The sequence below is a fragment of the Oreochromis niloticus genome, linkage group LG3 (genome assembly GCF_001858045.2).
Source record: "Oreochromis niloticus isolate F11D_XX linkage group LG3, O_niloticus_UMD_NMBU, whole genome shotgun sequence".
In the NCBI taxonomy this organism is placed as follows: domain Eukaryota; kingdom Metazoa; phylum Chordata; class Actinopteri; order Cichliformes; family Cichlidae; genus Oreochromis; species Oreochromis niloticus.
The window spans coordinates 59,791,418-59,816,794 of NC_031967.2; the positions used below are offsets into that span (position 1 = coordinate 59,791,418).

The 25,377-nt window shown below is 41.4% G+C and overlaps 2 protein-coding genes and 2 long non-coding RNA genes across 5 annotated transcripts in view; 1 reads left to right on the forward strand and 3 right to left on the reverse strand.

The window, feature by feature from the left end:
* LOC102081234 (interferon-induced protein with tetratricopeptide repeats 5) overlaps positions 1-25,377 on the reverse strand; it is a 98,378-nt gene that overhangs the window by 15,367 nt on the left and 57,634 nt on the right. The window lies entirely within an intron of this gene.
* On the reverse strand, positions 1,324-3,452 carry LOC109201410 (uncharacterized). Of its 2 annotated transcripts, none has more exons than XR_003219265.1 (4): positions 3,180-3,452; positions 2,105-2,799; positions 1,587-1,847; positions 1,324-1,385 (listed from the first exon to the last, which is right to left on the reverse strand). It is a non-coding gene; the product is annotated as an uncharacterized LOC109201410 (long non-coding RNA). The 2 variants fall into 2 exon arrangements; XR_002061445.2 differs by lacking the exon at positions 1,324-1,385 and adding an exon at positions 1,467-1,515.
* On the forward strand, positions 3,899-7,205 carry LOC112846324 (uncharacterized). The gene is made up of 2 exons (XR_003219235.1): positions 3,899-4,052; positions 6,896-7,205. It is a non-coding gene; the product is annotated as an uncharacterized LOC112846324 (long non-coding RNA).
* Positions 8,666-24,167, reverse strand: LOC109194232 (interferon-induced protein with tetratricopeptide repeats 1). The gene is made up of 10 exons (XM_025905770.1): positions 23,906-24,167; positions 22,093-22,269; positions 21,135-21,324; positions 20,870-21,061; positions 20,503-20,730; positions 15,514-15,655; positions 15,318-15,444; positions 15,098-15,239; positions 12,879-12,926; positions 8,666-10,958 (listed from the first exon to the last, which is right to left on the reverse strand). Exons 1-10 carry the CDS (start codon positions 23,908-23,910, stop codon positions 10,749-10,751), a joined length of 1,461 nt encoding a protein of 486 aa, XP_025761555.1. The 5' UTR covers positions 23,911-24,167; the 3' UTR covers positions 8,666-10,748.

Consider the following 25,377-nt stretch of genomic DNA (forward strand, 5'->3'; position numbering starts at 1 on the left):
ATCACTGTCCACACATCAAAGTGATACGGCAATTCTCTCTATTTATTAATAAAATGTTTCAAAAGTGTTGTCATGTTATTCCTTCTAATCATTTGAAATCTGATTTAGACAGATATGACATTGTTATTTGAAGTGAGACGACAGCTGTTTCAGCATCAGTGTTTTGGAGCTTTATTTTTCAATATTCCGATTTCCTGTGGGCCTCTCTGCCTTGAAATGAATTTAGCCATAAACTTAATGTACCTTTACTCGTCTTTGACCCGTATCGGTCGTCTGCTGCTGTTCTTCTCACTGATGAGTAGATGGCAGCTGCTGGAGGATCTCTATCTGCAAAACCAAATTCAAAGATTTTTCACTCATACCATGACTGATACTGCTGCAATTCCAACATTTGGAACATTATGTAAGATTTATAAATTAGCTGACAATATTTTATATCAATACAAATAGTAACACCATGTAAAAGATTTTTTTTCTTTTTTAAGTCAGAAAACAGGAAACTGGACGGCAGCACGTTCTTCAAAAATCGAAACTCTTTGACCACAAAGTCTCATATGTAGCATCACAGTTCACACACAGGAAAACAACTAAAATGTATACATTTCTAATGTATTAAATGGATAAATGTCAAATATATTAAATAATGTGAAAATGCTGAAGTACAAAATTTTGTACAGTTGCTAACTTAATTTAACTTTGATTTAAAAACGCAAAGGTCCTCACAAAGACAGCAACATTTCCTGTGCATCATGTGACTCTTAAAAAAAAGCAAAAAACAAAAAAAAGGTCACCTTAGAATCACCTCTACATGTGTTTGGTTTGTATCCATTTTGAAATTTTAGTTTGAACTGTTCAATGTTTCATACGTCAGCTTTGTGGCACTCAGCAGACAAAAACTGTAGATTTGATTTTGAGGTGAAATGTCCCTTTAAACTGATTTAACATCCATTACCCAAATCACATTCTCCCAGAGTCTGAGGAGAATGTGTGTCTCACCTTCAGGTTTCCTCCAAACACATCATCTCACCAGTAAAACCAGTACAACCAGCAATAGCAGCCCAAATATTGGGGGAATAGACACCATCACAGAGAGAGGAAGAGAGGATCGCTGAGGAGGAGGAGAGGAAAACAAAGAGAAGTGGACTGAGGTAGTGTAGACTGATAGAGGAGGAGAGGTGGAAGAACCTGTAACTAAAGAGAAAAGCAAAATTTTGTCACCAATTTGAGTCTCTTTGGGTCTAATATTTGTAAGAGAAAGCAAAATTTTACCTGTGACAGTGATCCAGCAGGATGGAGACTCTCCATGACCGCTGATGTCACACTTGTAGAGGCCTTCATCAGACCTGGAAACATGCTGGATGGTCATGTGACTTGTAGGCTGCTTCCTGATGAGGGAGCCATCTTTATAGAAAGCAGCTGGGAGGTTGGAGGGAGTGGTCTTTGTTTTACAGAGCAGAGTGACGTCATCTCCCTCCATCACAGGGAGGACAGGACTCTGCAGGATCACTGATCCACCTCAACAAACTACAGCATTTCATCCATTTACACACAGCTTCATCAACACTAACTCCACACACTCAGCTTACCAGTGACTGTCAGGTTAACCATGTTACTGATGGGACCCTCTCTGGACTCACACCAGTAAACTCCACTGTCCAGTTTGTGGAAGCCAGAGATGTTACAGAAAGAATGAGCTGCTTCTCCCCACTCTCCACACTGAGTCCTGGTTTCTTTGCTTGTGTTTCTCCTCAGAGTCCATCCAGCAGAGCTGTCGTCCTCCTCACAGCTCAGAGACACAAAGTCTCCTTTTAAGACCTGAGAGCTGCTGGGACTCACAGTCAGACGAGCTGTGGGAGAATTTATATTTTTGAACAAAAACACAACAAATGATTCTTGCTTAACAACGATTCTATTTGTTAAAAAAACTATACATTGGTAGATTTTGTTGTCTTGATGTAGCGCCTCAGTTCACTCCGTCTGAAACGTGCCATCTATTAAAGCTGTTTTGTCTCCATATTGTCGCTCTAGGTGAGCAATAATGACCACGTTGGTACTTATTACTCAGCTTGTGTTGGTTAGTTTATCACAGAATAAATTCACTAACCTTGGTTTTGTCACGGACCCAGCTCCAGGGATTTAGGGTCCGTGGGCAGTGTGGACTACTATTATAATCATTGCTGTTATTATGTGATGTTTGTGTGTTGTCTGCACTGCTGCTGTTCTTGTATTCCCGTCCTTGTATGTATAGGCAAGTGGGTGTGTCTGTGAGTGTGGCTGAGTACTGGGTTCAGGTAGGCCTGGTGGGCGTGCCCTACCTAGAGGATGGCCACACCTGAAGCAGATGATGACTCACACACCTGCAGCTAATGGAGCGTCGTTGGGGAGCTTCTTAAGACTGTGGCTGAGCGCTCCTCAGCGTGGGATCGTTGTGTGAAACGCCACGTTAGTGTCGAGTAATGTATAGTCCAGTGAGTGCATGCCTGCAGTAATCGAGTGTCCTGAACAGTTGCCTCTTTGTTATTTTCTCCAGGAAGGAGCAGGGAAGACAAGAGCAACGAGCATGGGGTGCGGGGACGCAGCGGAGCAGAAGAGCACGGAGCACGGACTTGTGGGTGAAGACACGACACGGAAGTCAAGGGGAAAACACGGGGTTGATTCTGTGACTATTTACACCACTGTAAATAAACGCACTGCCTTCATCACAAAGTCCTGCATCTTGGGTCCTCATTCCCCATATCCCCACGGTCTGCCAGCCAGACCGTGACAGGTTTGTTGTGTGGCAAAGCAGAAACATCAGAACTGAAGAGAAAACAAAATGATTCATCATCTTTTTGTGATTTTTTTTTTGCATTAAACACCAAACGTAAGTTTGTAGGAGCAGTGTGCTTTGGGGAAAGAAGTGAAAATGTCCCTTGACACTGCTCACTGCTGTTTGTCTGCTGCAATGAACAGAAAACTTCAACTTTTTTCATTAATTTAATGAAATGAAACTTTGAACCTCTAAAATCAACAGAAACCAGCTGAATTAAAACACCTTAGTTGGTCACGTGTACTTCTCTGTTCATTATAAAACCATCTAAGTAAGTAAATAAAAGTAAATATATTTTGAATGATTTCTGTGCCACTCAGATTTACTTCAATGAACACATTAACATTTAAAGACAGCACATGTTACTTACGGAGCAGCCACAGAAGAGCTATTTGTCCCATCATACCACACAGAGGTGTGAGATTGTTGCTGTTCCACTGCAGCACTTAAACCCTCCTCCTTCCTCTAAGCAGCATCGCCTAGAGAGTCTGTAGTTTCTCTTTGATTTAGGCCTGCAGCAGGTCTCTGACCTTTTAGTTTTAAACTGAGATATGATTCATGAGGTCTATTAAATCAATGAACAAGAAAGAATGACAAATACAATCAATGACCTGGTGTGTGTGTGTGTGTGAGAGAGAGCGAGAGCGATAACACGGTCACGTGAACTATTCTCGAAAATAATTTGCGCGTCTAGATTGTTATTTACGGTTTAACGTGTGTCAAAGGTTTTGTGTTGCCTTCAGCCTGTAAATTTAACGATGTATAGTTCCAAAGTTTTGATTCGCTTACATTACACCTCTGTCTAAAAATAAACCTCTGATGGCGTATATGAAGAATGAGATGCAGTATTAGTTGTAATACTCTTAGAGATTATTTAGAAATGACCTTATAGCATGCATAAGTTGTGCATCGCTTAAGGTATAAAACATTTGGTATGAAACATTTCATAAAAAATAGAAAAGAAAGACAGATGTGTTTAAAATGCCTTTAAAACAGCTGTACTTTCTCTTGAACGATGGATTACTGAGTTTAGGTGGGGCATATACAATGACACATCCCCACCCCCCCTCCCAAACACCACCACTACCACCACACACACGCGCTCGCGCGTGCGTTTAAGTTTCAGAACAAACGGATTCAGACTTTCAGTGGGTGCAGATCAACAGTTGCGCAACTTTCTTGCAGACATGTCAACCATTGCCGTTTTCCTTTCCCTTCCGATCTTCGCAAGCTTTTGCAGACGGTAAGATGATGGGTTTTACAGACGCCTGGCGAAAGATGTGACTGTGTGTGTGTGTTTGTAAACGGGAATGTAAGCATTGATGATTTCATCATGCATTTTGCAGTGTTTGCAGGATAAAAGCAGTTTGTGTTTGAGTTCAATAAAATGTCAGTGAGTTTAAGACGTGTTTGATGTACAACATAGAACAGCCTGCAGACCAGGTGAAACTCTGTGTGTCTTAAGCAGAAGTGAAAATGTCTGGCTTGTTTTGTTATGTAGTTTCAAACAGATGCAGGTTTTACAGCTGTTTCCGCAGACAAGCAAAGAAATTCATGCTTAGTAGGTACTTCCCTGTTCTATCAAGTGTGTGTAAACAACTATGTGGCACGTGCACTTGCTCCTCCTCGTTCACTGGGTTTTTTATGTTATCACGTTGTACAGACACGCGCTGGCTGCAGCTGGCGTGCAGCTATTTTCTAGCAGCAAATAAAAACATTTGATATTGGTGTAACTCCCTACTGTGACAACACCTCTAATTTACACAAACATACGGAAAAGGGCACTAAAAGAAACAAGATATCTGGAAGCTTCCCCATCACAGAGGTCACTGGAAGTGTGGTTATTGATTGTCATAGTTGTTACTTTACCAGACTGGTTACCTGAAAGTATTTTCAGACATTAAAGTGATATATTTGAAACGTTTTGAATGCATTATTTACCCTCAACCTGAAGTATAAAAACAAAGTAAAGAATATAATAACTATATTAATCATCCAGTGTCCATTGGAATAGAGCATGGATAGGACCAGTTTGAATGTTGGCTAGCAGGAACCGAGTGCATTGTTTCAGTCCGGTTTATTGGCCTTTGGAGCAGTGGTGTTTCATCAGGACAAGCGAGGTAACTAGTGCTTGCCTTTTCAAATCCATGAGTAAAACGTAATAAAGTATATCTGGTAGATTTGTATTGTTTATTGTCATTTATGCTTAGAAATATTTACTCATATATGCTTAGAAGTATATAATCATTTATAGATTGAAAGAATGTCTCATCCTAGGAGGTCTGTAACAACTCTGTGTAGCATGAAGAGGGGGGTGCGTTCACTCCTCTTCAGAGGAGAGGTCGTATCTTCTCTAAATATCAAAAATGTGGGATACTGTTTGTCCGTGATTTGGACAGCCCAGCGCGTGCTCCCGACGCAGGGAAAATCAATTCTGCGGGGGAGACCTACCTCGGCACTTGTGCAGGCGAAGCCAAAGGGAAGATAGGCTTCACCATATTTTCTAGTCTTTGGCTTAGAATGCAGTTGGTTTGGAAACATATTCAGCGATGCTTCATCTCATGCTTTGCGTTTGTGTGGGTGCCCCGTGCTAGCAGTGTCCAAGCATTGTTTTTTTTTTCCTTTTCATGCCACGCCCCCACCTGAAATGGCGGGCGGGCCCCACACTTTAGGAAGGTCTGCTCTATTGTATCAAGTTACAAGTAATTGCTTTGCTTTTAACATTCTTACTGCATTTGTGTCAGCAGTAGTTCCAAATGGTTTGCTGTTTTTTGGTTTTCTTTGTATGACTCAAAGTCAGAACTGAGATGCTTTTGGAACAGCACAGGTTATGAATCATGTCATATGATACATATGATGGAAAAGTGTTTCCTCTTCTTCAGGGGGCTTATTGATCTTGTTTGTAAAAGTTAAGAGCTTTTTTGTTTTGTCAAATGACACATCAGGCATAAGCATGAAACATGCCTAAGCATGACAGCAGCAGGTGAGACTATAATAACAACAGCAGAAGTAAGAGTTCACCAGGTCCACCCTGCTAAAATCAGGGAAAATCGGTATGGTACACAAATGCTAGGATCACAGTACAACAGGAAATAAATAAATTAACTCCATCTTCCACATGCCTGTGAGAAATAGGTCACGGGTACCCCGTCTAATCAATCTGTGATAAGTGGAGATGGGCGGACTGATCCAAATATCCATAGTTCCAATGCTGGTATTGGTACTGTTGGTAGTGGCGTAATAGGATACTTTGTTTCTATCCTCTAAGTTTAGTTTGTTAACCACTGAATTGTTTTTAATTCCTAATTATTTAAAGATAGCTCAAATATACAATATGAAAAATGCCTGAACTTTTTTGTCTTGGTTGTCACATCTGTTTTATCCATAGCCTGTAAAACATTTACATTTACCCAAAGTGCTTTAGAGGAAGGCACACTCAAATTCCAGGTCTGCTAAAGCCCAGTTTCATAAAATATATGAAAAACTGAATGATTTGCTTTGTTGTATTTAATTAGGAAGTCAAAATCATTGCCTCCATCAGTTCATCACGGTTTCCCTGTATAAAACGTGCCGAGGTTGTTGTTGTGTGTTTGAGGGTGGCAGCTGAAAAGCTGCAGCCAAGTGTGTTAGGAGATCCAACAACTGAAAAAAAGGGTGTGAACTATGTGGTTGGGTCCATCATTCTGTTACACCATCTTTATGGGTTAAAATTATCAGTATTAGAATTAGCAATAGTGGCCCTGTGTTTACTTGGTATTGGATCAGTATCTAAATTTGCAGTATTGAACAGCACTAGTGATTCTCGAGCCAGGAGAAGAGTAAATGTTCATCCTGCATTCACAAGTACTGGTTAGGGGAAGACTATCATGGACTTATCAGACTTTAAATAGATATCACTCTGTTCTTCGGTGCACGTATCAATGTCTGTCCTACAGAGAAGGTCTTATTAAACAAGCCACCACCACTATTTGTATATGACAAAAATAGTCATAATATAAACCTCTAATTTGTACCCTCACAAAGATGTGCAGTAACACGTTACTGATGTTTGTTTTTATCTGTTCTCTTTGTGTTTATATCCCACAGAGCTCAAAGTGAGGCCTGGAGAAGATTCCATTCTTCAGTGTCAGGGTCCTGGAGGTGATGTCATCATCCTGTTCGAGTGGAGAAGATCTGATCTCAAGTCAGACACCTATGTGTTCTTCTTCTGAAACCAGCGTCCATATGAAAACTACCAGCATGAGTTCTTCAAAGGCCGAGTGGAGCTGAGAGATCCATCCATGAAGGACGGAGACGTTTCAGTGATTCTGAAGAATGTCAGCACCAGCGATACAGGAACATACGAGTGTGAGATTACAGCCAGGAACAAAGAAGGTGTCACAACTGAGACTAAGCACTTGGTCAACCTCACAGTCACAACCTCAGGAGAGTTTCTAGATAGATGTTTGACTTACAGTGTCCGATCTGTGTGTGATTCTGTGTTAGTTTGTTAGGGTGTCAGCAGTGAACTTCTCCCAATCTTAGCCTCTTGGTGGTGGAAAATTGCACAGTGAACCACAAGGTCATTTAAACTTATTGCACCAGCTCTGTCTGATAACTTGTTGCTTATAACTTGTCTGCATGGTGAACGTAGACATGGGGAGGACACAGTCCAGTGTACTTCTAGAGCCAGTGTCAAGCTCAGATACATGGGGAGGGTTGTGTCAGGAATCAGACATACAATATTTGACAAATCAAACATGTAAATCATTACAAATGGGTTTAGCACACTGGATCAGTCTGGGTTAACACTTACTGCCCCTGGTGCTTTTGGCCAAAAGGGTGAAACTGTGCAACTGTTGGCCAAAGACAAAGGAAGAGATGAGGGGGGTGGTGTGTTAGGAGGCAGTGAGAGAGAAGGAAAGGCAAGAGTGTGGAGACCTTCAAAGTAGGACAGTAGATATACTGTGTGGGTAGGAGACCAGGTGAAAGGAAATCAAGGCCAGGCACACTGGAGGTGGATTCAGACTTTTCTACTGTGGTGTAATCAGAAAGAGAAATGGAGTAGGGACAATTGTTAATAAAGAACTTCAAAGGTAATCCAAGGACATGATTGTAAGTCATTAAAATCATCAAAATAAATATTTGTAAGCGACTCAGAAGAAGAACAAAATAAATTCACCTTAGCTGCCGTCACATGTGGGAGGTGAAAGAGAGTCAGATAGGATGAAGAGTTTAAAGCTGGAAACTGGAGCAAGTTGGGTGAAATGGAAGTAGCTTTTTGTTTTGAATCATGCCATGTCAGTTGATAATAAATGCATCCGCAGCAGTTTGAGAGAGAAAATGAAAAAAGAAGACTTTCTGCAGCCAGTGTAGTCTTTTGCTGCTGGATGCTGTTCTTTGCTCCTGTTAGCTGCTGAATATGCTGTAAAACTGTCAACCATGACCACAGCAGCTCTACACAACAGTTGATAGCCAAAAATCAGCAGATGCAATCAATATGTATTATTCTGATTGTTCTGCATTACTCCCAGCAGCTATATAACAGTTTGAAAAAGTGAAACATGAAATATTTTCAGCATACTCGGTGGTTGGACTCCTCACACCTGTTTCTACTCTGCAGGTTTCATAGATGAAGACACCAAGGATGGAGGAGACAAGGATGGAAGAGACAGGGATAAGTTGCTTCCTTTCATAATACTTCTTTGGTTTTTATTTTCTTTATAATAATTAGTTATTTGCATACATAGCCACAGAAAACAGCATAGAAATTATCTGCAGCTAACAGCAAATGTTAAACAGCTGATGTAAAATGCCTGAGGTCTGTGTACTGCTGAATGATTGGAGGTCCTGCTGTTCCATAAAGATGTGAATGTGTTTGAAAAGGTGTGATTTTAATCTTTACTCTCAAACACTTAAACAGCTGAAAGAATAAAAACTAAAACTGTCAGGAGCAGGTTAAGCATGACTTTACTAAATCCAGTGAATGGAGCACAAACTGTAGATGATTTGAAGCTGAAACCCAGAACATAATCTCCTCCTGACAGTTTATTTTTATCCTTTCAGCTGCATTTTAAATATAACAACAAAATTCAAATTCAAATTTGATATGAAGCCAGCAAGTGCAGTGCAGGTGTCCTGTTTTTGATTGTTTAGAACAATCAAACAGGCGTAAAATTGTTTGCTGCTAAAACAAAAAGAAGATCAACGAGTAAAGTTGAGTTTAGAAATTTAAATTTAGACCCTCCTACTCTCACTACAGATGTCCGAGGGATCTTCCATGAATTATGATGCTATTTTCCAGAGAATTGATTGGTCAGTAGGCTGTGATGTTTATAACTGTTGATTTCACACAACACAAGTTACCATGACGATTTACCCCGGTAAGAAGAAAACCACGTTTAGTACAGAAAACCCTGAAGTTACCTGAATACGGCAAAATCAGTGGTTTGTACTGTATGTTTCATTGCATTGTTATTCTACTTCTTTGTTAGTCAGTGGTTTGTTTGTTTGTCAGGACATTGCGAACCACATTTGCCCAACAAACCCTCCTGACAAATATCAAATTAAAAGTGCCAGCATTTATATGATGTATGTAGATATTTTATAAAAATCCCACAATCATGTGTTTTTGCATTTGACAGTTTAACTGAGCATCAAATGATATGTAAGTTTAGAGTTGTGTGTCACAATGTAATGTATCATGAATCAAGCTATAATGATTGTAGCATCTGTATGTTTGCATGTTTTGAGGGGTGATGATGTCCAGACTTTTTATGTTTTGCTGTGATGGTTTTAATAAAGATGTTTCTATTCTTTTATCTTTTGTACATTTGTCTTAAGTGACTGTTAAAAAGTTAACAATGGTGTCAAAGTTCTAGGGGACAAAAGGGTTTTAAACCTGATTTTGTCATAAGGTCAGTCTGTTTTCTTACTACGTCTTCTCCTCACTCCTGGCGTTCAGTGGCCCATCAAGCCAACCTGTAACTGTCCCTGAGACAGTTCAATAAAGGTGTTTTTATGTTTCTGTGACAGATTCATGTTAATTTTAGTTCATAATATTTCTTGAAAAGGATTAAAAATGTATTGAATAATACAGATAATAAAAAAGTGTAGCATTTATTAGGAACTTGCCTAAAATATGTGATTAAAAAAATAAAAGTGGCATAAAATATAAAGTGCTGTTTGAGGTACAGTTTGATGGTCTCATGACCAGAGTTTAACTGAGAGCACAACCATGGTGTGTCAGGACTAGCACGAATACAGAGCTACAGATACACCTGAAAGTAATGTTATTCTGCATGTGGTCCAAGAGGCGCACACAGTAATGACTTTTATGTGTATTGTATATAATAGTTAATGTTAATGTAGTTAATGTCTTGTATTGGTAAATAGCATGCAGTTAACAGGAGTTATGAAGGGGATACATTTAAAATACTTGCAGAACAAGTCGTTCCATTTATCTTTATAACTGTGTTACTGTACATTCTTTGTCCTCTACATTATAATCAATCCAGTCCTTGTAGAAGTGTGAAGAGCAGTGATGCATGTAGTAGATGAGTAGAAAGGAAAGGTGAGGATAAAGGAGATGAGCTGCCACCTTCTGGCGGTAGTTGAAAGGTGGACATTTTTTCTATAATTTATATTTTATTCACTTTTATTTGAGTTCTCCTAAGTTTCCTTTTTATTATTAAGTTTAGTTTTTTATGTGTCTCCTCTTGAACTTTGACAGTAAATTATCACCAGCTGTTTTTACCCTCTGATGTCCTCAGTTCTAACTCTGTGATATCAGAACATGTCATTTTTTTTTTTTGCTTTTGAATACTGTTCTCTTAAAAATTGTGCAACACTTAACATTTTTTTTCCAAGATATATAAACAAAACAAAAAATGTACATATGCAGTATCTTTTACTACATACAGAGAAGCTGGCAGCACAAGTGAAGTGAGGCACTCTGGACTTAATCAGATGTTCCCTGCAGCTCCAGGCGCAGCTCGCACAGAGCAGACAGGTACTCTTCATTGTCCTTGTCATAGTTCAGAGCTTTCTCATAAAACTCAGCAGCTTTCTTGTTGTCGCCCTCAGCTCTGGCCACCTGACCCAGCAGAGCGAGAGCCTCACCATCACCCTGATTCTTTGCCAGACGTCTCTCAGCGATCTGCTTCAGTTTCTGCAGGAAAAAATAGAGGAACAATGAAAGATTAATTTATGTTCCAAAGAAGTAGAGTGTGTTCATCTTGATGTAATGTTTTCAGTGGGAGAAACGTTTCGTCACTCATCCAAGTGACTTCTTCAGTCTAGCTGACTGCAGGTTTCCCCAAACCTTATAAACAGTACATTTGCATAATGACTGAAACCAGCCCACTGACAAACAACAGGCTGTCAGTTTCTTGATCATTATTATGAAAATGGTTGATGCCTGGAGCTTTCTTTAGGAGCCTTCCCAGCTTTGACAAATTTCCACATTTACTCAGGGCCTTCTTGATGTGCTGTTCTTCTGCCTCCCTGGCCGCTGTGTCAGTGGGGATGGTGTTCGCTCTGTGTTGTAGCGTCCTGATGACACCCAGTTTGTGCTCCAGTGGATGATGAGAGTCAAACCTTAGATACTGATCCGTATGTGTAGGTTTACGGTACACGTCTGCTTTTAGATGTCCCCCATTACTGATGGAAATCTCACAATCTAAGAAGGTCAACCTGCCACTTTTCATATCCTCCCCCATAATGACATCTCTCACCTTCTCAACAAAATCCAAGGTGTCCTGGATGCCGTGTTTACAACTGCATACTGAGGATCAAAGCCAAAAACTTGGAGATGTTATAGGAGACAGAGTTGATCATGCAGACAATCGGTCTTAAAGGTGCACCCTGCTTATGTATTTTCGGTAAATCATACAGACTTGGTGTAGACTCTCCTGGGTACAGCCTGTGGTATGAGGTCCAGTCAATAACCTTGTCTTGTTCTAACTGCTTCAGACAGTCTATCACCTTCTTCCTGTAGCCACTTCCTGGGTCTCATAAAGTATTTTTTTGTCATTGAGCAGTGACAGAATTTTCTTTCTGGTTCAGCAATACTGTGCACCTACCCTTATCTGCTGAAAGGATGATAATGTTGTTGTCATTAATAAGTGATGTGAGTGCCTTCCTCTCCTCCATGGTGATGTTGGATGCTGGGGGCTTTGTATTGCTGAGACAGGCCGAATCTTTCGTCTGTAGTTATTCTGCTTCCACATGTGTAATGTTGTTGTTTCGAATTGCTGTTTCTGTGGCTGTGATCAGTTCCACTAGTAGGATTTGTCTTGGTGTCACAGCAAAGTTCAACCCTTTTGCAAGGATTTTTCTCTCTACTTGAGTGAGCTGTCTGTCAGACACATTTTTCACCCACTTGTCCACATCCTCGGTGCAGCATCCTTCACTCATCCACCGGTTGAGGACACTCTCCGTATTTTGCTGGTGTTTACAACTCACAACAAGTAAGTCAAACTTCCTTTGTTGCCTGGTATTAGGCTTTTCATGTTGTGCTAGACGAGCCTTCTAAGTGAACTCTAAAACCCTTTTTAAGAGTATTCTGATCTAGAAGCATTGTAAGTCTCTGTTGGATCCACGTCTTTGTAGATTTTAGCACATAGATGGTAACATTTGTCTCACCTGTTCATTGAACATTGATAAATGACCATCCGCACAATTCACAGAGCGATGGGGAATGGATGCAATCACGACATTGTAAGATGCTGTGATTGCATCTTACAGCATCTTACAAAGCTGTGACTGCAGCTACTCCCCAACTCTCCTGATCATTAGTTGCCTCAAGGTGGTTTGTACTCAATGACAGAAAAAAATAAGAGGTGGGACAGATGCCATCTATCCTAACAAGACGTAGTAAAAGACAGTACTGCTGTATTTTTCAAAAATGAAAACAAATTTGAAAACAGTCCTCAGGTGCACAAGTAGGTGATATTGAACAAAACATTTAATTCAAGCAAAGTTTTATATTCACAGACTCGGCCTCAGAACATTCTGCTCACACCCCATGAGTTAGTAACAACACTGAGTTTATATCACACGTAACCTTTGTTATGTCTCTAGTGCTCACCTTAACACACAGTTTCCAATTATATTTTTTCAGTGGTATCAGCAGCCCCTGCAGAGAGAAAACAGCAGAAAACTATCATGAAGATAAATCCATCCATACTAAGTTCATGTGGTAGATGTGAGCGGTAACATGTGTTACGATTTAATGTTGTCAGTGTTTTGTTTTATGTTATGTTTAAGGATTTGTTCTCGTTTCCTGTTTTATTGTGAAGGTCTGCGTCTCATGTGAGTGTGTTCAGTTTTACCTCTGTCTCGTCTTGTTGATTATTCCCAGCTGTGTTCCCCACCTGTGTGCAATCTCCCTGTGTTTCCCTGTGTGTATTTAAGTCGCGTCCTCTGTCTTTGTAGTTTGGCTGGCCCGTCTGTGTATCCACCATGTCTCATCCGTGTGTTTTCCCTGCTGCCCAACCGTCATCTGTTTTCTGCTCGCGGTTATTTGTGTTCAGGTTTGTGTTTCTGTTCAGGGTCAGTAGTTTAGTTTCCCAGTATAGTTTAGTTCTCCGTTCACCATTTTGTCCATCTCTTTTGTTGTGGTTGCTTTAGTGGCACCAGCCATTTTTTAGCCAACCTGGTTGTCCAGTTTAAGATAAAGCCTCTTCTCACCCACAACATGGTATTCATCTTTTTTTTTTGTTGCGGCCTTGAGCCGGGTCGTAACAGAATTGGGGGCTCGTCCGGGATACATTCGTCTTCGCTGGAGGGTCCGAGGGACTGCTTCAGCCTTCCGTTTCAGCTGGAGGGTCCAAGGGGCCTGTCCAGCCATCATTCGTCTTCGCTGGAGGGTCCGGAGGACCGCTTCAGCATTCTGTTTCAGCTGGAGGGTCCAAGGGGCCTGTCCAGCCTTCATTCGTCGCCGCTGGAGGGTCCACGGGGCCTGTCCAGCATTCGTCCGTCTTCGCTGGAGGGTCCGAGGGACCGCTTCAGCCTTCCGTCTCCGCTGGAGGGTCCGAGGGGCCTGTTCAGCCTTCGTCTGTCTTCGCTGGAGGGTCCGAGGGACCGCTTCAGCATTCCGTCTTCGCTGGAGGGTCCGAGGGACCGCTTCAGCATTCCGTCTTCGCTGGAGGGTCCGAGGGACCGCTTCAGCCTTCAGTCTCCGCTGGAGGGTCCAAGGGGCCTGTCCAGCCATCATTCGTCTTCGCTGGAGGGTCCGGAGGACCGCTTCAGCATTCTGTTTCAGCTGGAGGGTCCGAGGGGCCTGTCCAGCCTTCATTCGTCTCCGCTGGAGGGGTCCGAGGGGCCTGTCCAGCCAACATTCGTCTTTGCTGGAGGGTCCGAGGGGCCTGTCCAGCCTTCGTCCGTCTTCGCTGGAGGGTCCGGAGGACCGCTTCAGCATTTCGTCTGCCTGCAGAATAGCGGCCAGTGCCTTGTGCGCTGGTCTTCCAGGACTACAGCATTCATGGCTCTCTAGGTCATGAATCAAACATTTTCATTTGGGGTTAAATGTTTGATTTTTGGGTGGGGGGAAATGTTACGATTTAATGTTGTCAGTGTTTTGTTTTATGTTATGTTTAAGGATTTGTTCTCGTTTCCTGTTTTATTGTGAAGGTCTGCGTCTCATGTGAGTGTGTTCAGTTTTACCTCTGTCTCGTCTTGTTGATTATTCCCAGCTGTGTTCCCCACCTGTGTGCAATCTCCCTGTGTTTCCCTGTGTGTATTTAAGACGCGTCCTCTGTCTTTGTAGTTTGGCTGGCCCGTCTGTGTATCCACCATGTCTCATCCGTGTGTTTTCCCTGCTGCCCAACCGTCATCTGTTTTCTGCTCGCGGTTATTTGTGTTCAGGTTTGTTTCTGTTCAGGGTCAGTAGTTTAGTTTCCCAGTATAGTTTAGTTCTCCGTTCACCATTTTGTCCATCTCTTTTGTTGTGGTTGCTTTAGTGGCACCAGCCATTTTTTAGCCAACCTGGTTGTCCAGTTTAAGATAAAGCCTCTTCTCACCCACAACCTGGTATTCATCTTTTTTTTTTTTGTTGCGGCCTTGAGCCGGGTCGTAACACATGTTTCACATTACTGCCCTGACACCTCCACCTAAACATTTTAGTTTTTCGTCTTTCATTGTTATTCTTGGGTTGAAACATGAAACATTAAAGGGCAGCTGCATGTCTAACACTGAACATAAGCTGCCTCATCTTGGAATAATTTGCCCTCTGATGAATCAGCTACCTGTCACCTTCATTTTTTTCTTCAGATAGGACCAATCAGAGTCTGGCACCTAGAAACTTACCTTGGTATAGTGAGCGATGGCTTGAGCCTCATTGCTTTTGTGATAAAGATGAAAGTCACCGCAGTGCTGATGGATAGTCTGACAAAGCATTTCCTCCAACTCTGGTAAGTTCTCCAAGCAGTGCTGGAAAATCTCCTCAGCCCTGAGAAACAACGAGATGAGCAATTTACAGCCAGAGGAAAGAAAGAAGGAAGCCCTGTAGCTTTGTTTAGACGGGTACCTGCTCAAATCCCCTTCCTCTGCATACAGCAGTGGCAGATCAGCCCACGCCAGGAAAAAGGACGGTTTTATCTTTACAGCATCTTCAAGGTGACTGATACAAATACGCCTCCACTTACGCACCTCTTCTGTGGATCATTAAAGGATGATTTGAGTTGTGTTGATTTAAGGATAACATGCAGTATATTTCTGTGTACCTCTGTTGCTGAAGGGCCTGCGGAATTGCTCAGCAATTTTCTTCTGCTTGTAGCACAGAGCCAGCTGGTGGTGAAAGAAATCTGATTCATCATCCCTTCTCAGGCCTCGCGTAAACATATCAATAGCCTCATCCAGTCGATTCTGAAGCACATTTTAAACCACTAATCAGATACAAATATTCAGATCAATTTGAGGTTAAATAAAAGAAAAAAAAACATTGTTCAAACTCTCTTAACGACTGTAAATACACTGGAAAAGTGATGAATGTTCAAAGGAAATTCTCTCCTCTGCACACCAGCAACTTATATAAATATACGAAAATCTACAAAAAATAAAAAAAAACCTTGTCCTGGAACAATTAGTGAAAGAAACAAAAAATAGGAGATAGGAAATCCCCCAGACAAACCCAGACTCCAAGCTCAGAGGTTACAGTCGTTTCAGAGATCATTAACCTGTTGGTGCAAATGATCTTGTTATAGCCTCTGACAGTGGACTCATCTTTGTGCTTGTCCTGCTAGACCTCAACGCCGTTGACCATATTTTTTTAGAGTGATTAGAGCACGCTGCAGGTATTACAGGTACTGCGCTGCAGTGGTTTGTATCATATCTCTCCAATAGACTCCAATTTGAATTTGTTCATGTAAATGGAGAGTCCTCTTCACACATTTAGGTTAACTATGGTGTTCCACAGGGTTCAGTGTTAGAACCAATTCTGTTTACACTATACATGCTTCCCTTAGGCAGTATCATTAGAAGACATAATATACATTTTCACTGCTATGCTGATGACACACAGCTTTATTGTGGCTCAAGAGTTGGCAGTTCGTCTTGTAATCGGAAGGTTGTCGGTCCGAGCCCCAGCTCCGACAGTCTTGGTCGTTTGTCCTTGGGCAAGACACTTCACCTGTTGCCAACTGGTGGTGGTCAGAGAGCCCGGTGGTGCCAGTGTCCGGCAGCCTCGACTCTGTCAGTGTGCCCCAGGGCAGCTGTGGCTACATTGTAGCTTACCATCACCGGTGTGTGAATGGGTGGATGACTGAATGTGTAAAGCGCATTGGGTGCCTTAGGGACTAGAAAAGCGCTATACAAATACAGGCCATTTACCATTTTATCTATCCATGAAGCCAGATGACAAACAACAATTATTTAACGGCAGGAATGTCTTAAAGATATAAAGCTCTTGTTGAACTTCAGACAACAATTCTGACAGCTAAAGAACCAAGGGACAGGCAAAAAAAAAAGAAAGATATAAAGCTCTTGATGACCTCTTAACTTCCCGCTTCTAATGTAAGATAAAAATGAGGTTATTTTACTTGGTCCTAAAATTCTTAGAAATATAATTCTAACCAGATTCTTACTCTGGATGTCATTACCTTGGCCTCCAGTAACATTGTGAGGAATCTTTTTTGACCAGAGTATGTCTTTTCATAGATATTTGCTCAATATCTCTAAAATGAGAAATATCCTGTTTCAGAGTGACACTGAAAAACTAGTTCATGCATTTATTACTTCCAGGCTGGAAGTAATAAATTATTATCAGGATTCACCGGGTGTAGATGGCTTTACAGCCGAATATTAGCAAAAGTTTACAGAGATACTTGCCCCATTTTTAACTAAAGTATTTCAGGAAGCTTTCCAATATGGAACGCTTCCTGAAAGTTTCAATCAAGCTATTATAACTCTCTTATCAAAAGATGATAAAGATTTAACTGAGCCAACCAATTTTAGACCTATTAGTTTAATAAATGTGGATTGTAAAATACTGTCAAAGATCTTGGTAGCAAGATTGGAGACGGTGTTGCCACGGATTGTTCACAAAGACCAAGTGGGGTTTATTAAGCATCGATCATCAGCTGATAATATGAGGAGATTATTACATTTTATGTGGGCCAATAAAAATAACCCAAAACCGGTAGTAATAATTTCGCTTGATGGACAGAAAGCTTTTGACAGGGTTGAATGGAGTTTTTTATTTACCGCACTGGAATTGGTGATAATTTTTGTAGATGGGTTAAGACACTCTACAGAGGCCCAAAGCCTCTGTTCTCACCAATGGACAGATGTTCCCTTTTTTTTTTATATATTTCCAGGTCTACCCGTCAGGGTTGTAGTCTTAGCCCACTCTTGTTCTCTATCTTTTTGGAACCCCTGGCTATTAAAATTAGGGAAGATTCAAGTATCGTGGGTGTGAACGGAGGGGGGAGAGAACATAAATTATTTTTATATGCAGACGATATTTTGGTGGTGTGTCAGGAAGACCCTACTAATTCTATAACAAAATTGCTAAATGTTATTGGTGAATTCTCTAAGATATCAGGCTACAAAATTAACTGGCATAAGTCGGAGGCAATGCCAATATGTCAAACATCCATCCATCCATTCGCTTCCACTTATCCTTTTCAGGGTCGCCAGTCTGTCGCAGGGCCAACACACAGGGTCAGACAACCATTCGCGCTCACATTCACACCTAGTGGTAATTTGGATTATCCAATTAACCTATCCCCTCAAACTGCATGTCTTTGGACGGTGGGAGGAAGCCGGAGTACCCAGAGGGGAACCCACGCAAACACGGGGAGAACATGCAAACTCCACACAGAAAGACCCCGGCCTGATGTTGGAATTGAACTCAAGACCTTCTTGCTGTGCGGCAACAGTGCTAACCACCGTGCTGCCCTATCTCAAACGTATTGCTAATTCATTATCACCTTTTAATTTCAATGTGTTAGAAAAAGGGATGAAATACTTAGGAATAACACTTAATCCGAATGTCGATGAGATTATGAATGATAATGTAGGAAAACTACTAACTAGGATTAAAACTAATTTGGAGAAATGGGGTAAGTTGCATTTGACATTATGGGGCAAAGTAAATACGATAAAGTTGGCAGTAGCTCCTCTGATCAATTATTTCATTGGAATGATACCAATTTGTATTTCACCTCAAATTTTCTCAAGATATGATAATATGATAAAACACTTTCGTTGGGATGGTGGTAGACCGCGGATTAATCTTGGCAGACTGTACCAACCGAGAAAAGAAGGAGGTTTATCCCTACCCAACATAAAACAGTACAGCATCTCATTTGAGATGTTCAAGCTGTGTAAACACTGGGCAGCAATAAATTTGGACCTAAACTGGATTCTAATGGAACGTGAACTGGTTTTTCCATTCACTCTTATTGAGGTGTTGGCTCAAAAACCGGACAATACAGGGAATAGAGTAGATAACCCTATTTTAAAGTTTTCAAAAATGGTGTGGCAAGAGGTTCACAAGAGCTGTAATCTCTCCCCATACTTTCACAAATATGCACCCCTGTGGCACAACCCAAAAATAAAAATAGGTAAACAAACAATTTATTGGCCACAGTGGCATAAAAAAGGCATAAGATTAATAAGTGATTTATATGAAGATAACATGTTTATGTCCTTCAATGATTTGACAATAAAGTTTAATTTGGAAGGACCCGGCCATTTTTGGCGATATTTACAAATGAGAGACTGTCTGAAAGATAAAATAAAATTGTCTCAGGAGAAAAATGTCATAGAGAATTTCTTGTACTTCCACCCTTAAATGCAAAGGCATCAACATGGTATCATTTATGTCATTGGGTTAAAAACAACATATGTAAAAGTCTTAAAAGGGCTTGGGAAAAAGATCTGGATTGTTCCTTCGATGAGGGAACATGAGATTCAATTGTTTCTGAAAATGGGTTTTACATCAGGGAAGCTAGAGGCAAATGTATTCAATATAAAATTCTCTATAGGTACTTTTATACACCAACGAGACTTTATAAAATGGGAATCAGTAAAGATGACCTGTGCTGGAAGTGCCAAGAAGGAAAAGGTACGTTAGCACATGCTTTATGGGAATGTCCACTGGTCTCCCAAAATGTTTTAAAATATATGGAGGGTTGGGTGAAACTTAAATTACCTAGATCACCAAGACTGTGCCTATTGGGGGACAGAGGCGAGGTGCCAAAGTTAGACAAAGCAGGCTTTAGAGTGTTAAACACTGGGATTGTGACGTGTGTTCGTCTCATTTTAACACTTTGGAAAGACCCTCGGACTCCAACACTAAAAAAGTGGAAGGAGAAAATGACTGAAAATGCCGCATGTGAGAAAATGCTGGGAAGACTGAGCAGTAAGACAGAGACTCTAACAGAACAATGGGAGAGTTTTTTTTGTTTATATGGGCCTACAACATGAAGACAAGGTGAGATACAGTATGAATTAAGAATTAACTGTGTGTGCAACAGTTTATTTATTTATTTATTTTATTTATGTATGTTAAGAGATTTTTAGGATTCTAGGATTTTTATTATGTTATGCTTAAAAGTATGTTTCTTTATCTAAATGTGTTTGCTCCTTCAGTATTAAGCTTAAATGGGGAAGTCACACTCTGTGCAGACTCCTAAATGGGGAAGTTACACTCTGTGCCTGCAGTTCTATTTTCTCTCTTCCTGTATGTGCTCTCTGAATAAAGACTCTTTCTTTTTGCTGCAGGGTGCGAGTCTCCCTCAGGCTCACCCGTGTATACGTTAACCTGTCTGAGCGTTTTTATTCTGACCTGAGTTGCAATACAGGAAATCTCCTGACAATGTATTTATTTGTTTTCTTTACTGAGTGTGTTTTTTGTTGTTTTGGGTTGTTATGTTATGGTTTTCTTAATTGTTTAAAATAATAAAAAACTTTAATTAAAAAAAATATTATCAGGATGTCCTAAAAACTCTCTGAAAAGCCTTCAGCTAATCCAAAATGCTGCAGCAAGAGTACTGACAGGGACTAGAAAGAGAGAGCATATTTCTCCTGTTTGGGCTTCCCTTCATTGGCTTCCTGTTAAATCCCGAATTGAATTCAAAATCCTCCTTCAAAAACTGAGAATGAGTCTCTACAGATGGATTTCTTCACTTTTGTTTGGTCTGCTGTTACTAAGCCAAAGACCCAGTAAGCAGAAGTAAGAATTTATAAAGCCAAGGCTGCAGACTTACCCTATTACGAAAGTATTTTCCTGAGTGGCGGATGACATGAGGGTTGTCAGGATCATTTTCTAGAGCCATCTCCACCAGACCATCAGCCTCTTGATATTTCTTATAGGCCACCAGCTTCACGGCAAGCATGCACTGCAGAGCAGCGTTATTTGGGTTGATCTCCAATGCAAGGCGAAGCTGTTTGGTGGCCTGGGATTCCTCATCTTCCTGTAAATTTTCAAAAACCCACTGCAGACGACAAACTGATTAGTTTACAGTTTCTGTCACCACTGACAGAGCCCTAAAGTTTTCTCTGATCATTTGGTGCTGTCTTAAGGAATATACCCATATAAGCTAATGCACTCTTCATTCTTATCATAAAACTGACCTGTTCTCTACAAAAGAGGGCGATGGCGTAGCCGGCGTTCCACTCGGTGTCACGAGTTTGTACCTCAAGTGCTTTACGAAAACACTCGATGGCTTTGGAGAGAGAAGACCATGACACCTTGAAATAGGTCCAGCCTTGTTCCCCGTACACCTCTGGAAGGAGACTTCCTGATGAACCAGTGGGATACTTCACCTGCAGACGGAGAAGGAAGCGTCAGAGGTTCAACAGCAGTGATCATCATGTTTGATCTGATTGGTGTACATACCAGTATGTCCTCAACTCTCTGACAGTAGCTTTGTGACTGTGCAAAGTCTCCATCATGGTATTTCAGCCAGGCCATGTCTCCATACGTCACAATCAGCCGCCTCTCACTCTCATCACCGTAACTCTCCCTGATAGTCTCCTCTGATTGGTTTAAAAGTGACAGCGCTTCCTCTCGTTGATCCTGAAGATATCTGAGGACCAACAGGTCATCAACAGATGTTCCACATCTGGTATTTAACTATGAGGCATTTACAACACCTGACAAGAAAATTACTTGAGAGTTCAAGAAACACTTGTTGATGATTCATTAAGGTTTTTATCTGAGGTTCTTGACTCCAGGGTTAGATAATTACTGCATTTCCACCAACAACAAGAGTCAAAACAAGCTTCAGGAGGCAGATTAATTTTTAAGATAGTGCCAGCTTCATAAATAATGAGAAACTCTAGTCCAAAACTCCAATAATTTTTCTCTTCATATTCTATGTTTCTATTAAAGTAGAAATAATGAGCTAAATATAAAACAAGCTAAAGTTTTCTCTGCTAGCTGTAGCTTTGTTATGCCGCATGAATCTGGTGATGGCTCACAGTCATGCAGACAAATCTACTCCAGACATAACCTTTTACATGAAATCATTTAAAATTAGTCAGTGTTAGCAGCAGGAACGCTGCTGGTAGGTAACATTATCCAGAAGAAACACAGCTCAGGGTTGGATCTGATCCTGAAAACAAAACTATCTCTCTATCATTCAAATATAAATCCTGCTGATGCTGACCACAGTTTCCTTTGACAGTCAAATTTCCCTTTGGTCAGACTGACTTCAGTGGAAAAAACTTTCTTCTGGCTAATGTTAGCTCTTCTCTTCTGTAGCAGAGTCCCAGAAATAAAAGTTTTGAGATTTGAATGAGCAGAATAAATCCACTTTAGCTTTTCTTTCATCAGACAGCTCCAGAAACTGTACCTGCAATAAGCCAAGAGACTGTAGAAGCAACTCCCTCCCTCACACTGACTCCAATGAAAATCTATGTCAGTCTTTAGTCGGGTGATCAGTATTTTCGGGTCCACGTCTTTCTTCAGATCCCAGGTGAAGTGACACTGCAACTGCTGCAGCCTGCTGAGCAGAGCGCTGCTATCTTCACTGTAAGAGAGTCACAAAGAAAAAGCTGTGAGGACCATCAGAGTGAGAGCATCAAACCTGGACTGGTGTGTCAGGCTCACTCAGTGCTCTGACACATCCTGTTTCTACGACCAGCACATGTCAGACCTCCCAGCTCCTCTCACTGGATCAGGCAGCCATCCCATCCTGTCTAAAATCAGCCACAATCATCCCAGTGCCGAAGAAGTCTCCCATCTCCAGCCTGAATGATTACCGCCCTGTGGCCCTCACACCGGTAATCATGAAATGCTTTGAGAGACTAGTCCTTCAGCACATCAAGGATTACCTCCCCCCAGAATTCGACCCCCACCAGTTTGCATACCATGCAAACAGATCCACAGAAGACGCCATCGCCACAGCCCTCCACGCTGTGCTGAGTCACCTAGAGCAGCGGCAGAGCTATGTCCAAATGCTCTTTGTGGACTACAGCTCAGCCTTTAATACAATCATCCCGGACATCCTCATCAACAAACTGGTCACTCTTGGCCTCCCTCCTCTCACATGTGCCTGGATAAAGGATTTCCTCACAAACCGGCCACAGAGTGTGAGACTCTCCTCATCTCTCCTCCACTCGCACACTGAGCACCGGCTCCCCACAGGGCTGTGTGCTGAGCCCCCTCCTGTATTCTCTCTACACCCACGACTGCAGTTCGACCCACAACAACGCTCTCATCATCAAGTTTGCTGATGACACCACGGTAGTCGGACTCATCTCAAAGAGAGACGAGGCAGACTACAGAGAGGAAGTCCTGAAGTTGGCAGCATGGTGTTCAGAAAACAACCTGGCACTGAACACTAAGAAAACCAAAGAGCTCATTGTTGACTTCAGGAGACACAGCACTGACTTGGCCCCCCTCTACATCACCGGGGAGTGTGTGGAGAGGGTCCACACTTTCGGGTTCCTTGATGTCCTCATCTCTGCTGACATCTCCTGGACGGAAAACATCTCAGCGGTCGTCAAGAAGGCTCAACAGCGGCTGCACTTCCTGAGAGTCCTCAGGAAGTACAAGCTGAACTCCAACCTGCTGCTGACCTTCTACCGCTCGTCCATTGAGAGCCTGCTAACCTACTGCATCACGGTATGGTACGGCAGCTGCACCAAGGCAGATAGAGTGAGGCTTCAGAGTGTGGTCAAGACAGCACAAAAGATCATCGGCTGCCCTCTCCCCTCCCTGATGGACATGTATTCCTCCCGCTGCCTCAGCAGAGCAGCAAACATTATCAAGGACAGCTCCCACCCTGGCTTCAACATGTTCAGCCTGCTTCCCTCAGGGAAGCGCTACAGGTGCATCAACACAAAGACCCACAGATTCAAAAACAGTTTCTTCCCCAAAGCGATAACCACCCTGAACTCACACATGCACCGATAACACAGCCCCCCACTTCCCACTTCCTCTATGGACCACCACTGTGCAATACCAATCCTATGTGCAATAACTCAACTGTACATGTGGTTGTAAAAACAGTGATGTCGTATACAGTATCAGTTAATCAAACATTAACATTTCTAAAATGAAACCAATGAGCAGCTCATTATAAAAACATATTTTTGTTTTTCTCTTTTAAATATTTATCATTACTCATGATCGATTAATAATCAGAGATTTGGCAGACTTACCTCATGTTGGAGCAAAAAGATACCTTCTCCTCCTCAGACTCAGCAAACTGATGACTCAGTTACACAAACCACACACATCCCCACCTTTTCTCGTGGTGCTTTCATGGCACCACTGGAAACAGGTGAAAGGGAGAATTCATCTGCTCATGTCTCTGGTCGCCCATCCTCTCCTCTCGTCAATTTAATGGCCATACATATAAACTATGTTAGGAGACGAGACGTGCATATTTGAGACAGGAAAGCCTTCCGAAGAGAAGGCTGGGCTTTCTGTTTCACATGACCTCAGGAGGGGTCTTTGAAAGCAGCACGAGGGGACGTTAAGTTTCGCTTCTGCATCTCAGCTGAGAGTCTCCAAAGATCACTGATCAGCCATTGCTCTGTATATAACTGATCTGAGTTCAGGGTTTCTCACTGATTGGTTGGCACATAATCGCTTATTCATCTTCATCGGTGTGTACACTGATGATTAGCTTCATAGCAACTTCATGGTTTCTGAAAACCACCACAACACAGATATACCACTAACAGGGTTGGCCTGTAGTTCAGTAGAAGTACAAATATTAATGTTAAGTAAAAGCTAAAGTATGGATTCAACTTCTTACTCAAGTGAAAATAGTTTTAGGAAAGGTAAAAAAAAGGGGGTCCAGGAGTTCCAAAATGATTGAATTAAATAAGACATAATTAATTGAAATTGTAATTAATTAATGAAATAAATAGATAAACAATTAAATGCTGATTCATTTTATTGAAAACATGCAATAAACATGCAATAAATTATTTATTTCCAGTTATAATTAATTGCATAGACATTTAATTAATTAATTAATTAATTAATTAATTAATTATACATTTAATGAATTATTTAATTTATTTTGGATTCCTGGCCCTGCTGCTGTGTTCATAAATGCATTGAATCAGCCTCACCAATCAAAGTTAGAGGGCGGGGTTTTTTTCTCCTTTTTTCCTCAAGTGGACCTTTTGCTATAGTGATCCACTCAGCTTTATTGTTTATTTTTATTTCAAGTTATTACAGTCAGAACGGACAGGAGTCGGGATGGGAAAGAGAAATAAGAAGAAAAGAAAAGTTGGCAGTAAAGTAAACAGAAGGAGAGAGAAAGAACAACAGAAGGATGAGAGATAGAGAGAAAAGACAGTAAAAATCTGCTTCATCCACTGCTGAAAAAACAAACAAGCAAAAAGAAAAGAGCACAGCAGGAAAACTACAGCGACAAACAACATAAGCACAGGTAAGAGTAAATAATAAATACTAAATCTCACTGAGTAGCACACAAAACCGACAACGCATGATATGTTTAGAGGCAGCAGCCAACCAATGTGTGTGTCTGTGAGTATCTGCTTGTACACCTGTGTGTGTGAGAGTATTTATAAGGTTTCTCCATGTAAGTGTCTGATAGTAGGTGTGGGGAGTCATAGCCCTGCCCCCCAGGGGCATGAAGCAGGCATGGAGGAGA

Bases quoted from the DNA above. Each gene is read 5' to 3' on its own strand.
- LOC109194232 (XM_025905770.1), bottom strand. The intron at 21,325-22,092 runs GTACAGTTTCTG...GTTGGTCCTCAG, and splicing joins AGTCTCTTGGCTTATTGCAG to ATATCTTCAGGATCAACGAG. The intron at 15,240-15,317 runs GTACCCGTCTAA...GTTGTTTCTCAG, and splicing joins GAGGAAGGGGATTTGAGCAG to GGCTGAGGAGATTTTCCAGC.